This window comes from Marmota monax, unplaced genomic scaffold (assembly GCF_021218885.2).
Source record: "Marmota monax isolate L192 unplaced genomic scaffold, Marmota_monax_Labrador192_F-V1.1 WCK01_AAM20220418_F8-fsc00021, whole genome shotgun sequence".
Classification (NCBI taxonomy): domain Eukaryota; kingdom Metazoa; phylum Chordata; class Mammalia; order Rodentia; family Sciuridae; genus Marmota; species Marmota monax.
The window spans coordinates 17,953,064-17,968,916 of NW_026695228.1; the positions used below are offsets into that span (position 1 = coordinate 17,953,064).

The window sequence follows — 15,853 nt, forward strand, 5'->3', positions numbered from 1 at the left end:
CTCTGAAGTGGCATGAAACACTAGAAGATTAAACTTGAATGAAGTCTCCTTGCATGTGAAATCGACAGTGGTCTGACTACTTGATGGAAAGGACCTCACACTGTGTAGCTTTGTATTAAATCTCCTCAGCTATGTTGCTGCTTTTGAAGGCTTTTAGGATGAATCCACCTGATTTCCATAGTTTGGGTCAGATATAGACTCTATAGCTCAAGGCAAACCAGGAGAGCCAGTGAGACAGCCAACTCTCCACCCATCCCCCTGGATTCCAAGATAAGCTTAGACGCCAGGAAAACAAGTGGGCATGACTTTATCAGAAACTAGGTACACAATACACAATGAGGAACCCTGGCAATGCCACATGGGCAGATGGGGCTTACACACAGGAAGGAAGTAGGGTTTCTTATCACCGTACTTCCCAGCCAGATCTGGGACCCTCACCCTGGGTGTGCCTATGAAAAGAGAAGCAGTCCTCCCCTGAGAGGGAGAGGGAATGTGGGCAGAGCTTCTGCCCTCGAAAGCAGAAGCAAAAACCTGGAAGGTGGGAAAGCCAAGGAGCCATCCCCAGTACATTTTAGTTGTGCATTAACCACTGCTCATTCAGCAGTCCTTCATTCAGTCAACAAACAGTTATGAGGGCCTAATATATGCAAGACACTGACCCATAATAATAAAAAGAAGCCCAGTCTTCATGAGATTAGCTATATAGAGAAAAGGGTAAACAAACAGACAAATCATAAATCACAGTGATGTTTGATGAAACCAAATAAGAATCGGTTAGCAGCTACTGAAGGACAGCATAGGAGAAGGAACAATTCTGCGAATGTGCAGAGATAAAGGAGAGCAAGGCATGGTCCAAGTGCCTAAAGTGGCTCAGCAAAGATGAGCTGATGATGATGATGGTGGTGATAGATAGAGTGAGTGATAATTGAGCAATGGATGATGGATAGATAGAATGATGGATGCTAGATAAACTTGGATGGATGGATGGATGGAAAGGTGGATAGATGGATGAATGGATGGGTAAATGGATAGAAGGATGGATGAATGGATGGACAGAAGGATTGGTGGATTGTCACATTCCTCGTGACTAAAACACTCACGGTCACTCCAGGGGAACTGGGCTGCACGAAATAACCACCAAGAGTCAAAGATACCATTTTCTTTGGGGCTCGCAAAGAGAGAGAGAGTGAGTGCATGCTGAACCCTTTTTTTGGGGAGAAGCCATTCAAATGAAGCAAGGAGTCAGGTTTCAGGGGATTGAGTCTAGCTTCATGACGTCTGCTGTCAGCAGATTGACATCTAGGAAGGCCACATCCAAAGGCAGAGCAAGAGAAGGGGACACACAAAGGGCATTTCCATGGAACATTCTATCCCAAACAGGGCAAAGGGGTACTATCACAAAGGAACAGGTGAGCGTAGCTCAATCCATGGGGCTACATGCCTACGTCTGAAGACACATTCTGCTACTTTGAGGACTGGGGCAATATCCAGGTCACTATGAAAGTGACCAACAGAGCCTCTCCAATCACAGGAAGGAGAATGCGAATTCATTCAGACTGGCTGCCCACAATGGATGGATGGATGGATGGATGGATGGATGAAAAGGTGGATGGGTGAAGAGGTGGATGGATGGATGGACGGACAGACAGATGCTGTGAGCATGGATATGAGAAGACAAAAGGGAAAGGAAAAAAAAAGAATTAGCTTTCTTTCAAGGGCCATTGCAGTGGTCTTTCTTATCATAAATTCTAAGTGTATGCTACCCAAAATGAATCAGTAAGATTCTCACTTCTAGAAATGATGATCCATCCCAACTGGACCCACTAAGTCAGACAGTAGCCACAGTGCCCTGGAAAGAAAACCCATGTCTGTCAAGGGAGATGCCCCACAGAGCTACCCTAGGTCATGGGTTTCCTGAGTGCAGATGCTTGGCTTTTCATTCTTTGCTGTGACCAACCCCACCCATCTCCCAGGCTCCCCTTAATTGCTGGGAGAGCCTGAGCCAGACTCCCTGGTGCTTGCATTTTGAGTGCCTTGACTAACACAGATACCCTCTTCTCCCTCTTTCAGAGAGAAGCACTTCTCCCCTCCACTTTCGCTCCTCACTCATTAGCTTCTTCCAGTGGAGCAGACGGGTTTCCACACACAGATGTGCAAGTACAGGTGTGCCCATCATTTCCACCGTAAGGTAGCTGCCTATCTTTATGGATGTTGCTTTCTTAAGGAACTTATATTTAGTACAAGAGAATATCACTTTGTCCCCCTCAAAGTGCCACCCCTCTTTAAGAGGTCAAACAGTATTCTTTCTCTTCTGTCCATTTCCTCTTACCAAGGAGTAAACAAAGGACGATAGTGGAAAGTGTCACTATAATTTGCATAAATTATTTGCATGAGTTGACAATTATTCATTCTTTCAACAAGTATATATTGAGAAGCTATACTTGTGCTAGGGCTGTTACAGGAACAAGTTCCTCTATTCAAAGAATGATATAAAAGTCTAAGGGAAGCCAGAGGACAGACAGGCAATCACAGTGCAGGGGTGTGTGCTTCTAGGCACGTAGGTAGGCTTCCTAGCCCAGGGCTGAGCTATCCAAACCAACTCCTGACCTGGCCCAGCTAAAACCTAAGAACCAAGAGTGAGCCTTCTGGTATCTTGTAGTAATAGCACAAATGAGATTATCTTTGAACCCAACAACCTAGTCCTCATTCTCAGCTGCATTTGTTTTAGAACCTAAAGTTCCATTTGACCCTCCCTACATGTCCAATCCAACCCCATGGTTTTTGATAGCACACACAATTCATAGGATTGATTTTTCATTCAGTGTTCTCTAGCTAATTCCCCCCCCCGCCCCCGCCATTCCCCACCCCACAGTTGATCCTCCAACTGCAGCAGTTCTCAGCTAGGGGGAGACATTCCCCCCATCAAGGAGATATCTGGAGACATTCTGGTTGTGACAACTGAAAGGTTATCAGCCCTAGTGGGTGAAGGCCAGGGAGGTTGCCCAACATCCCACAATGCACAGGACAGTCCCCCACATCCACAGGCCATGGTGGAAGCCAGGGGGGATTCTGGGGGAGGACACTTCAAGGAGGATGTGGGAGGCTGGGCAGGCCCCTCGAAAATTTCTGCAGCAGACTCTGGAACATAGGTGTGCGTTCCAGAACCTAGCGGAGGCTTCAGCCCAGTGCAGAAGTTCATGGATTCCAACACAACAAAAGAGTATGGACTTCAGGAGACATGAGAGGGTCCAGGCTTGGGCCTGGTGAAAAGAGGAGCAATGGTTTCAGGTGTGGGAAGATGGCTTCAGTTTTCCAAACCAGCTGAGTTAGAAATCTTGAGGGACATCCGGACAGGTGTTGGGGAAGCTGGACGTGCTGGTATTGAACTCAGCCCCTGGGGTCTCAGCACCTGAGATCACGACAGTGGACCCACAGGCGTGGGCAAAATGGCTCAGATGGGGGCTGGGGTTGTGGCTCAGTGATAGAGCGCTTGCCTAGCATGTGTGAGGCACTGGGTTCGATCCTCAGCACTGCATAAAAATAAATAAAATAAAGGTATTGTGTCCATCTACCAACTAAAAAAATATACATATATTATTTTTTTTAAATGGCTCAGGTGGACAATTGACCCGGCTATCCCTCTCCCTGGACTATTCCCAAAGGACTTAAAAACAGCATATACAGGGACACAGCCACATCAATGTTTATAGCAGCACAATTCACAATAGCTAAACTGTGGAGCCAAACTAGATGCCCTTCAGTGGATGAATGGATAAAAAAAAATATGGCATATATACCCAATGGAATATTACTCAGCAATAAGAGAATAAAATCATGGCATTTGCAGGTAAATGGATGGCGCTGGAGAAGATAATGCTAAGTGAAGTTAGCCAATCCCAAAAAAACAAATGCTGAATGTTTTCTCTGACATAAGGAGGCTGACTCATAGTCAGAATCCCAATATGGAGGGGAAGCATGGGAGAATAGATGAATTCTAGATAGGACAGAGGGGTGGGAGGGGAAGGGAGGGGGCAGGGGATTAGCAAGGATGATAGAATGTGATGGACATCATTATCCAAAGTACATGTATAAAGACACAAATTGAGTGTCAACATACTTTATATACAACCAGAGATATGAAAAATTGTGTTCTGTATGTGTAATAAGAATTGTAATGCATTCTGCTGTCATTTTTTTAATCAATTAAAAAAAATAAAGTAAAATAAAACTTAAAAAAAAGAAAGACAAATAAATAGATACAGAATCGTGTCATTGGCAAAAAAAAAAAAAAAAGGCTCTGGTGGAACCCTGAGGCCCTCAGGCAGCAAAAAAGAACCCCAAGGAACAAGGAAATGTGTCCAGAAAGGCAGAGGTACCTCTGGGGCATCTTAGATCCCAGAGAAAAAGGCTGGGGAAGAAGAGGAAGTGTGAGCAAGTCAAAGGCTGCAGAGAGTGAAGCAAGACAAGGGCGGAAAAAACATCCCCAGGCACCGTGTCGCCACCCTAATGGCAAGATCACTTGATAACCCCGTCTTGGCTTCTTCCTTGACAAAGGAACATAACATTGCATTTCCCCCTTTTCTGGGAAGAGGGCAACTTTTGTCCCCAAGTTCTGGGCTCTCGGGAGGGGTCAGGACCAACTTTGTAGTTCAAAGGTCCTGGTTTACTGGGATGGAAGCACCTTTCTAGGATCCTTTCCAGAGGATGTGGCTGAATCCTTGAGACAGGAAGGAGGTGAAGGTCATGCACTCTAGGACAGAGATAGGAGGTAGCTCAAGTCAAGTCCTCTGAGGCTTCAGCCCCTGAGGAGTCTCAGGGGCACCGTTGGCAGAGCTGGCAGGAAGGAAGCGGAGCCTTCACAGGTCCCAGCTTATGGGCTCATAAAGTCCTTGGCCCAGGGCCAGGGAGAACCCTGGACAGCCACCCACACTGAAGATCAAAAGTAGGATGGGCTACAATTTAATTTTATTAAAGGGAATATTTTAAATGAGGATGCTAAGTGGTATGTTTATCACTCTTGTTTTTTAGCCTCTGTTCATAAAAGAAACATTTCTTAGACATTTCAACATTTATGATACAGATAATATTGAACCAGTGTCTATTCAACCCGACCCGAACCCATGAAAACTGGAGAGAAGGCTGGGAAAAAGAGGCCAAGGAGAAGCCGAAGGACGGGGCTGGGAATCCCAGTTCCTCCCTGACCCTCCTCTTCACACTCTGAGAACAGTGGGCGAGTGATCAACCAAACAACCTGGTGATGCAATGGCATGTGGCCGTGTTGAGCCTGTGTCTTCCTCCTCTGGTGTGCATGAGCCCTGTGGTTCCACAGTCTTGTGACACTGTGGCTTTGGAAATTTTAGTTCCCATTTCTTGTTATTCAGGGTAGTATTCAAGATTCGCAGGAAATTCAGAATCCTCCACGTACACAGAGGACACTGGGACCCTGCCCAGATACCTTCTTGGCTACTGCACCTCCCCACCCTAGTTGCTGTGAACAGAGCTGCTGGGACTCACATCTGTGCCCTCACGGGCAACGTCACCTACCTTCCCAGGGGATGGCTGGGGAGAACAATGGTGTGGTACAGTGGCCTGGTCATTCTCCAAAAGGCCAGCAACCCTGGAAGGCCGTGTCAGTTCCACGGCTCCTCCTGAGGGCTGAGGGCTCAGATTTGCCACCCTGAGGCCATTCCTCCTGCTGCCTGATCCTGCCTCATTCCATCCACCCCTTACAGGTATGTCTGCTCGAAGCCATGCCCAGCAAGTTCCCATGCACACCTCTCCCTCTCAGAGCTGGGGATTCCCAGGAACCTGATCCAAAATAATCTGTTCTTGGTTTCACTTTTCTTATACCAGAAGTCAGTCACAGATGAGAAGCAATATGATGTCACCACCTTGAGTTCTATTACTTTTCCTTTCCTTGTCCCATCTCTAAGAGACAAGCAAATGGTCCCTCAAGAACCTAAAAAGAGAAGACATTCGGAGAAAAGGGGAGAAGAGCAAGAGGCCCCCACATGCCTGACCTGGCTAAAACCCACTCAAGCTTCCAGGCAGGATGACACCCACCCTGGGAAACCAGGTGCCCTGTTGACTGAGCCCAGGACCCTGCGTGCTTCCACAGCTTTGCTCATCTCCCCATGAAATACAACCAGCTGTGTTCCTGACCACATCCCTCCAGGATGTCAATGCACTTGGGAGATGTGTCCTTCAGGATCTTAGAGGACTCAAGTGACATATGCAAGGTCAACTGAAGAAGGCTTAATGAAAGGCTGCTTTACAAAGATCTGGACGGGGTGCAGGGATCGCAGTGCAGGTGGAATACCCAGGGCTAATGAGAGCAGGTTGCTAATCCCACTGTGGGTCTGGAAGAGGCAAGAGGAGGAGCCTTCTGAAACTCTTCATTAGGTCCAGGGGCACATCAGCCACTGAGAGCACTCCAGGAGGGGCCAGGGACTAAATCCCCTGACTTCAACTTCAGCCTAAAACTCCTCATTGACCAAGCCCAAGTAAACATCGGAAGACACAGGAGCTTGTTCTCAACAAGGCAAGTGTCCCTGGACATGGAGCAGGGGGGACAAGAGTGGAGAGTGGATACACAAGGACAAAAGAAAGATTAAGACAGTAAGCACTCAATGCCTGTGACATGAATAAATGAACTGTGATCTCCAAAAAATAGTCATTGAAATACAGCTCTGTGGATATTTACCATTTTAGTCACTGTGTGATGTAGACAATACAAAGCCTGTACACATATTTTTTTTAAAGGCTACTAAATATAACATTGACATGGGGACCGACGGCAATGTCTTGGGCTCTGTGAGAAAGGAGCTGGAACTGACAGTTCCTCGCACACAGGTAGCACTTAGGAAAATGTGGACTACAAGGAACGCGTCACACACAGAGGAAGACAACTAGGCACCTGGTCTCTTTCTGTCTAGTCTCTAAATGGTCAGAGGGACACTCCTCTGAGAATTCAAACCCTGAGACTTGTGGCAAATATGAGGTTCAATTTGATAACACCAAGACCTTGGGATGCAGCAAAAGCAGTCCTGAGAGGGAAATTTATAGCAATAAAACTGTCATCAAAAGAAGAGAGATCTCAAATAAACAATCTAATATTATAACTTAAGGAGCTTTCTAGAAAAAAGACAAAGTGTGCTTAGCAGAAGAAGGAAGTAACAGAGGGCAAAACAGAAATAGAGACCGTTCCAGGTGCGGTGGCACACGCTTATAATCCCAATGGCTAGGGAGGCTGAGACAGGAGGATCATGAGTTCAAAGCCAGCCTCAGCAACTGCAAGGCGCCAAGCAACTCAGTGAGACCCTGTCTCTAAATAAAATACAAAATAGGGCTGGGGGTGTGGCATAGTGACTGAGTACCCTGGAGTTCAATCCCCAGTACCCACCCCACCCGCCCCCCAAAAAAGCAAATAGAGACCAGGAAAACAATAGAAAATATCATTGAAACTAAAGGTTGGGTTTTTGAAAGATAAACAAAATTGGCAAGACTTTAGCTAGGCAAACCTTTCTCAAACAAATTTTTTAAAAAGAGAAGACTCAGATGATATTAGAAATGAAAGAGGATGGAGCTGGGGTTGTGGCTCAGTGATAGAGAGCTCACCTAACAAGAGCAAGGCCCTGGGTTTGATCCTCAGCACCATATAAAAACTCACCTCCCCATGAAATACAACCAGCTATGTAAGTAAAATAAAGTAAGTAAGTAAAATATGTATGTAAGTAAAATAAAGGTATTGTGTCCAACTACAACTAAAAAATGAAAATTTATTTTAAAAAAAAGAAATGAAAGAAGATGTATGGTATCTCAGAAATATGAGAAACTGCTATGAACAGCTATACACACACACAAAAAAAAATTGTATTACCTAAAAGAAATGGGTAAATTCCTAGAAGCATGTGATCTATCAAGGCTGAATAAAGAAGAAATAAGAAATCTGGACAGACCGATAACAAATAAGAAGATCGAATTAATAACAAAAAGTCTCACATCAAAGGAAATCCCAGGACCTGATGACCTCACTGTTATATTTAAACAAACATTTAAAGAAGAATTCATACCAGTCCTTTTCATACTCTTCCAAAAAATTGAAGAGGATGGAATACTTCCAAACTCATTTTATGAGACCAAAATTACCCTAATATCGAAGTCAGACAAGGACACTGCAAGAAAACAACAGACCAATATCCCTGATAAACAGAGATGCAAAAAAAAATCCTCAGTAAAATGAATTCAACAACACAGTAAGAACATCATTCACCATAAAGCAGGATTTATCCAAGGGATGCGGGAATGGTTCAACATACCTGAATCAATAAATGCAATATTCCACATTAGCAAAAATAAGGCCCAAAACCACATGATGACCTCAAAAAATGCAGAAAAAGGATCTGACAAAATTGGACATCCACTCATTCTAAAGTATCTCAAAAATAAGTCTAGACCTCAAACAGCGTGAAGGCTACATACGACCAGCACACTTTTCACATCACATTACAGCGAATAAATGAAAGCTTTCTCTCTAAAATGAAGAACAATACAGGAAGGTCTACTCTTGCCCCTTGTGTTCTGCCACCACAGCAAAGCAACAATGAAAGATCAAGAGGAGGGGTGACAGGAGATTAAGAAAAACACAGAGACATTTTTAAGCAAAGCTGAGGCTAGGTGGATACTGTCCTCTGATGGAGGAACAGTGACCAGAACCAGCTCAGCATGTTTATTATATAGAGTCTCATTATCAGGAAGTTAAATTACAGAAGCCTTGTAAATTGTCCAAAGCTTGTGAGTTGTTGAGAGGTTTCTTTGTGCACTAAAAAGTACAGAATTAGGAATTTCTTGCGGCTATCCTGTTGTGCCCAGAAAACCCATTTTACCGGACTACTTTATAACTGTTAGCATCAGAGCCGAGTGTCAAGGCTATTCCCACATCTTGCCTTTGGCAGGGAATGTTTCCCAGGCATGGTTTTGCCAACACACAGGATAGGCTAATGACCAGGACTTATTTGCTCTTCACATCATTCATCATAGTACTAGAAATCCTCTCTCTCTCTCTCTCTCTCACACACACACACACACACACACACAAAATAGAACTGACTAACAAATTAAATCAAGTGGCAGGTTACAGAATCAACATGTCAAAGTCAGTAGCATTTCTATTCACCAACAATAAACTATCTGAAAAAAGAAATTAAGAAACTAATTCCATTTATAATAGTATCAAAAAATAAATAAAATACTTAGGTATAAATTTAACCAATGAGGCAAAGGATCTGGTTACTGAAAACTATAAGACACTGATGAAACAAATTAAAGAAGACACAAATTAATGAAAAGAAATCTCAGGTTCATTAACTGGAAGAATTAATATTGTTAAATTGCCTATACTACCCTAAGTTATCTACAGGTTAAATGCAATTGAATCCTATCAAAATACCACTGTAACTTTTCACATAAGTAGGAAAAAATCCTAAAATTCATTTGGCTGGTAAGCAGGAAACTACCTGAAGGGTTCCAGTTAGATTCTTCAGAAAAGTGGACACTCTGGGTCCTTAGCATGTCTCTGTCGAGAAAGCTGTTTTCAAAGGCTAAGCAAAACTCAGTAGGAGGTTACCCATTAGGTGCCACCAAAACTCAATAGGAAGTCACTTGTTATAGTGTATTCATCTGTTTTCTGTTACTATAACAAAATACCTAAGGTTAGATACTCTATGAAGAAAAGAGGTTTGTTTAGCTCATTGTTTGGGCAGTTCAAGGCGATGACACCAGTATGGGAGAGGGAGAGAGAATATGGCTAGACAGGAAGCCAGAAATCTGGGACAGCCCAATCTTGTTCTCTTATATCAACTCATTTGCACCTCCTAAAAGTTCCACCACACTCAAGAGCACCACATTGGGGACCGAGCTTCCAATGCATGAACCATTGAGAAACACCCTCCGACTACATCCAATTCTCAGCATGTGGTGTCTGAAAAATTCACTTTAGGGTGGCCACCACCACGGGGTCTCCACACAGCACAGGCAAATCATCCCAAGGGGCAAAAACAGAACAAAACAGAAACAAATTCTGGAGCCAGAAACTGAGACCCCTGCCTCTTACCGTAACCTCCCTACGCCTCGTATGCCAACCAGCAAAGGAGATGTGCTTACGGGGCCCAGCTCTGGAATCACAGGGCAAGACCGAGCTGCAGTACAGAACCTCAACAACTGTGTATGGTACCCTTGGCTTTTTGTTTATTTATGTAGTGAGGGTCCATACGATTTTTGCAGGAAGCCATCAGTGAACTGTCATGAACTAAAACAATGTTGAAGCCATCAGGCAGGAAAGGCTGGTTTTAGGAACTCCCAACAGCAACCCAGCTGGTTTGAGAATGCCTGGTTCATGTAGCGTCCTACCTCGCTCCATCACAAGCTCAGCACAGCATTGGAGATGGGGTGACCCAGCCTCTCAGAGATGGATGTGGCTTGCCAAAATGCCCACAGACCTGCTTCCTGCCAGACCCCTGCCACACCAAGAAGCAAGCACCCAGGACTCCTCTGGCTGCAACCTTAACCCTGCCTTTGACATACTCCCCCTTCAATAAAGACTCGGGGCCCTTTTTAAGTTGTTCATTTCCACCTCCTATCAGGACTGGAAGACCCGTCAAGCGCTCCCCTTTTTATAACTAATTTCTGGCTCTGTCTCTATTTCTTACTAATTATTTCAGACTTTTTCTTTCCCAGGCGGCTCACACCTCCTGAGCAGGAACCTACCCTGTTAGAGTGGCTGGTCACCCTGCAATATGAAAAGGACAACCTGTCTACCTCGTCCATAAAATTATTTCTGAAATTATCACCCAGGGTGTGTTTTTAGCTTCCCTGATACAAGAACTCAGCAGCAAGAAAGGCTGAGACCATAAACTATAACTATGGGACCTGGCTGTCCTGCGCCCACCTTCTCAGCAAGGCTGTTTGGACGACCAAACCACCCTTCCTATTCTCCTTCCTCACTTCCTCTTCCCATAGAGCTACTTTTCTACCAACCTACAATCGACTTGCTTCTTTGGTTTTAGTCTGCTGAGCATATGCCCAGTGAAGGTCAGGATTTGGGGCTGTTTTTCTCATTGATGTATCCCTGGCACCGAGAACAGGCTGACCCCTGTAAGACCCTCTTAAATGTTTTTTGAGTGAATGGATGATTTTCAAGTTGTGGGGGGTAGCGAGAGTAGGACAGGATGGCTTCTTAGGTTGAATCTGGGGTTGAAGGCTGTAATAAGGAGGAACCCAGACCTTTAAGGGTAAGGTCTGTGAGCCACAGGCCAAAGCCACAGAATGTGCTAGAGTTTCATCAGCAAAGACGGCTGCCAAGCTTTGGATGAGCACTCCCACAAAGGCCACACACATAGGGAAGGTTTGGTGCCCAGCCTGTGTTTCTATGGCAAAGTAGAGAAACCTTTAAGAGGTGGAATCTACTAGAAGGAAATATGGGAACCCCTGCCCCTTCCTGCCTCTCTTTTTCACTTTGCAGCCATTTCAGCCTGGTTTTCCTACCACAATGAGCTACCTCATCACAGCCCCAAAGGCACCAGGGGCAAGTGAACATGGATTGAAGCCTCTGAATCCATGAGCCAACTTTTCCCTCTTTAAAGTAGATTATCTCAGGTATTTTGTCACAGCAAGAGAGTGCTGACTAATACAATGTCCAGACAGTCGAATGGTAAATGGAACTTTCCTTGTGCCTCAGCTTCAGACCTCTAAGCTTCTCCTTCCTACCAGTTTAGAAGAAGCTTCAGGAATCTCATGGCCTGGGTGTGAACTAGTCAGAATGGTGGGAATCAAGCCAAAACCAAATAATACTGAAAGTGAAGGCCATGCTAATTGAGAAGTTAGGGTGAAAAAAAATTGGGGGAAATTTAAATTTCATGTGATTCGGTGACATGTAGTCTATGATGTGCCTACCTGCTCTTTCCCCCCCCACCTCTCCCCTCCCCCCAGCCGTCCGTCATCTAATGAGCAATGTGTATCCTGGTGGCTTGTTCAAGTTTCGATTCTGACTTGGCCCTCCCTCCCCTGCCTGGGGCTGACCACTGAGCCACCCTCACCTAGCCACCTGCCTTCTAGTGTTCTGGTGTGGCTGGAAGTCTTCCGGCAGAGTCAGTGAGACCTCAGGAGGAGGGAGAGGAGCCGTAGCCATCACCAGCAGGAGGTCAGAGGTTCCCAGGGTCTGGTAACCCCACTCACTCACCCGAGAGAGGAGAGGACTCACTGGGAGTCCTCTCACAGCCTGGGGTCCTGCTGCCCCAACCCATGTCTCCCTTTCTGCTGTGGCCGTTGGTATGCTTGGAGCTTAATGTCCCGTCAAACATCTATCGGGACTTTTTTATGCTTATCTTTCTCTTACTCTTTCTAGTTTGAAGGTTCACTTTCTGCATTCCTTGCTACCTCAGATGCATCTTTAGTGATAAAAAGGATGTCACTGAACCAGATTCATCCATGCCAGGCGGATACGTAGGACTGATTTCCAAATTAGGTGGATCCCAGGTACCAAGAGTCATTGACCCGACAGAAGTTCATCAACATTTTTCTCAGTTCTTTTAAGTTCCTCTTCTGAGCTCACACGCCTTCCACATCATCCCCTGTCCCCTCCCACCTCTAGATCTGTGTGTCGGCTCGGTCTCCTTTCTCCACCCCAGCCTCAGTTTGAGGTCCCATCATTTTCCTCGTGGTCTTTCCCACCTGACCTGAAGTCCCCTCCATGTCCTCATTTGGGATTTTCCCTCCTCTGGGTTCTTCACTGAACAGGGTCAGCTGCCCCAGATGTCCCCACAGCACAGAGGACTTCCGGGTACCTGCAGCACTCCTTGCTGTCTTCAACATCATTGCCCAGGCAGCCCTGCACTCACAGACACTGATGTCATCTCTGCCCCACTCTGTCCCCAACCTGTCCTTCCCCCACTGACTTCCCTCGGTGGCTTCCATTTTTCCCTCTTAGACCCTCAGCCAAAGCCCACTGTGCCTCTCAAAAATAGCAACAAAGATCCAAACACACCCTGCTGGAAGGGGGCTCTCGGGGCAGGTTCCCCATCCCGGCACTGATACGGGGACGCTGCCTGGGGAGGGTCAGGACCCTCAAGTCTCGACTCCTGATGGCCACAGACACGCTTCTCCTCTAGTAGCTGCCGCCTATTCAGAGCGCTAATGTCAGAAGCCAGAGGGGTCTCGGTGCTTCTCAGCATGGTGACACCAGCCGCCAACTATCACTCAAAGCAGCAGTAGCTTAGTTCCCTTATCTACGGCTACAGAAGGACAGTTGTCTAAAAGGCCACGGGGAAATTAAAGGCGGGGTCCAGGAGAAGAGGGGAGGAGAAAACTTCCCAGTTCCTTTCAGAGGCTCATGAGAGGCTCCAGAGTTCAACGGCTGCTGAACTCAGCTGATCCCTGAGATCCGAGACTGAAGGGGCAGAGCCACCCAGGGAATAACAGTGAGTGGCTCCTCTTGTCCCTGAGGGTCTCAACCAGCTCACTCAGAAGGAAGCCGTCTTCCCACTGCCCCAGGAATTCCCACGGCTCCCTGGATGGTGGATCAAGAGACTGCACCCCTCCCCGCAGGAACTCAATCAAACGGTAAGTCCTATAAGTTCTGCCCACGGGGATGCTCCGCGTGGTTTCACTTTTGCAAACATTTGTTTATCTCCCTCGAGAGGAAAACATCTCCGCCTGTCACAGGAAGCCGTTTCAAGGGTGAGCAAACTTTTTGAACATGTAGATATTATTAAGACCTACACGGATTTCTTGCAATTCAAAGCTGCGGTATTCAGTTCTCTTTCATTGTATGTGTTCTTAAATATTGTTTCCAAGTAGGCTAGCCTTGTGGCAACTAGAAGAAATTAAGCCAAGATGATGTCATGCCTATTTTAATGCCCTGGGGCACCTAGCACACCACTAAGTACTCAAGAGTCTGATGAATATAGTCGCTGCTGCTCCAGGGAGGTGGGTACCTGTTTAAAAAAAAAAAGTGTTTAATTTCAGCCTTCTGTGTTGCAGACCTACTCTGGTTAGAATAAAGCCAGGGGACCGTGTGGCTCTGTGGGTGCCATTCCTGGTTGTGGTTTCTTCTGGGATATTATACAGCCACAGGGAGGAGAAATAATCTCTTGTTTATCCACAGGACATCCAGAAAATGGGTAATTACACAGCAGCCCCGGATGACGAGGACTACGACGTCTTCATCAGCGATGTTCCGAAGAACGACGACAACGAGGTGGAACCACCACCGTGTGACAGATACATGGCCCAGGTCCTCTCAGCCCAGCAGGTGCTGCCGTTCTGCGGCACCCTGTTGGTGGCCGGTCTCCTGGGTAATGCCTTGTTTGTCTTTGTCCTGGTCAAATATAAAGGACTGAAATACGTGGAGAAAACCTATTTTCTGAACTTGGCCATTTCCAAGATGTGTTTCTTGCTTTTCCTGCCCTTCTGGTTTCACACTGCTCTGGAGAGGAGAAGTGCCGATGAGCCGCTGTGCTGGGTTTTCGCAGGACTCCGCGCGGTGGGTGTATTCAGTGAGGCGCTTTTCAACACCCTCCTGATCATGCAAAGGTACGTGGTGTTTTTCCACGTGAGATGGTTGTCCCCAGCCTTCAGGACGATGCCAGGCACTGTGATCACAAGTGTTCTGATGTGGGTGGTGGCCTTTCTGGTCACTTTGCCTGAATACGTGCTTTATCAACCTCAGATGGGATTCCAGGAAGACCAGTGGTGCTCCTTGAGCAGATCCCACTTTCTGCCAGCTGATGAGACCTTCTGGAAGCATTTTCTGACTCTGAAGATGAACATTTTGGTACTGGTTTTCCCGCTGCTCATTTTTGTATTTTGCTACGTGCGAATGAGAAACCGACAGAGGTTCAGGGAGAGTCCGCCTGACCTTTCTAGGCTCCCATTTGCCCTGACCGCCCTCTTCCTTTTGATGTGGGCACCCTACAACATCGTGCTTTTCCTGTCTGCTTTCAAAGAACACTTCTCCCTCCATGACTGCAAGGGCATCTACCGACTGGACAAGAGCGTTCAGGTCACAGAGATCGTGGCCATCGCCCTCTGCTGCCTCACCCCTCTTCTCTGTGTGTTTCGGAACAGGACACTTAGGAGATACCTCTGCAGGCGGCTCCTCTGGTGTAACGACACCTCGCCTCAACCCAGCGAGGGGTCAGACCCAGGTACATCAAGGCAAGATGAAGTCCACAGCACTGAAATGTAAACCAGCTAGCACCAACTGCGGGACAAATAAATGTTGACTTTTGTCTCTTTGCATTATTTTGTCCAATTTTTTTTTTTTTTACTCATTTGTATATGAAATAGAATATGGAAGAAAAAGGGGCTGGTGAAGGAACATTTACTAAGCCTTGGATTTGTCCCAGCCACTGTCCCTGGCTCTTTATGAACATGTGCTCTATCTCCCTGCTCCCTCAGTCCCATCCGGTGTAGATGGGATTCATCTCATTTCTCTGAGAAGGAAACTGAGGCTCAGAAATTAGAAAGCGGCAGGAGTGAGACACAAACCCAGTATCGTTTGCCCCAGACCCTATATGTTTTATCCAAGCAGGCTGAACTACCCGGAATTATCCAACAAAATACATGAAATAAATATGAGCTTTTAAAAAACAATTGGGGGCACATTCCACAATAAGAAACAACCCATTAATATAATTTTTCAGGCACATTTTCTTGCAGATGATCAGAAGGTCTGGCTATGGAAAGCAAGGCACAGTGACCTGTTCTGTAGGAGTTCTCCAAGATCCCTTGGCTACTCAGCACCCCAACGCCCCCAGGTCTCCCAAACCCATGCGCCTTCAAGGTTCCTAATATTTCC

General features: G+C 46.2%; 1 protein-coding gene across 7 annotated transcripts; it reads left to right on the forward strand.

Moving 5' to 3' along the window:
* The first annotated feature begins 13,171 nt into the window (after positions 1-13,171).
* Ccrl2 (C-C motif chemokine receptor like 2) lies at positions 13,172-15,294 on the forward strand. 7 transcript variants are annotated; one of them, XR_006850210.2, is made up of 4 exons: positions 13,299-13,614; positions 14,159-14,586; positions 14,723-14,827; positions 15,121-15,294. XR_006850210.2 is itself a non-coding variant. In XM_046437050.2 (3 exons), the coding sequence occupies exons 2-3, from the start codon at positions 14,171-14,173 to the stop codon at positions 15,127-15,129; spliced, it is 666 nt and encodes a 221-aa protein (XP_046293006.1). In that variant the 5' UTR covers positions 13,172-13,614; positions 14,159-14,170; the 3' UTR covers positions 15,130-15,294. The 7 variants fall into 7 exon arrangements, 6 of the variants coding, with proteins under 6 accessions (XP_046293006.1, XP_046293007.1, XP_046293004.1 ...); XM_046437050.2 differs by having other exon boundaries at positions 13,172-13,614; positions 14,159-14,827; XM_046437051.2 differs by lacking the exon at positions 15,121-15,294 and having other exon boundaries at positions 13,300-13,614; positions 14,723-14,860.
* The last annotated feature ends 559 nt before the right edge of the window (positions 15,295-15,853 follow it).

Bases quoted from the DNA above. Each gene is read 5' to 3' on its own strand.
- Ccrl2 (XM_046437048.2), top strand. From the start codon at position 14,171: ATGGGTAATTACACAGCAGCCCCGGATGACGAGGACTACGACGTCTTC.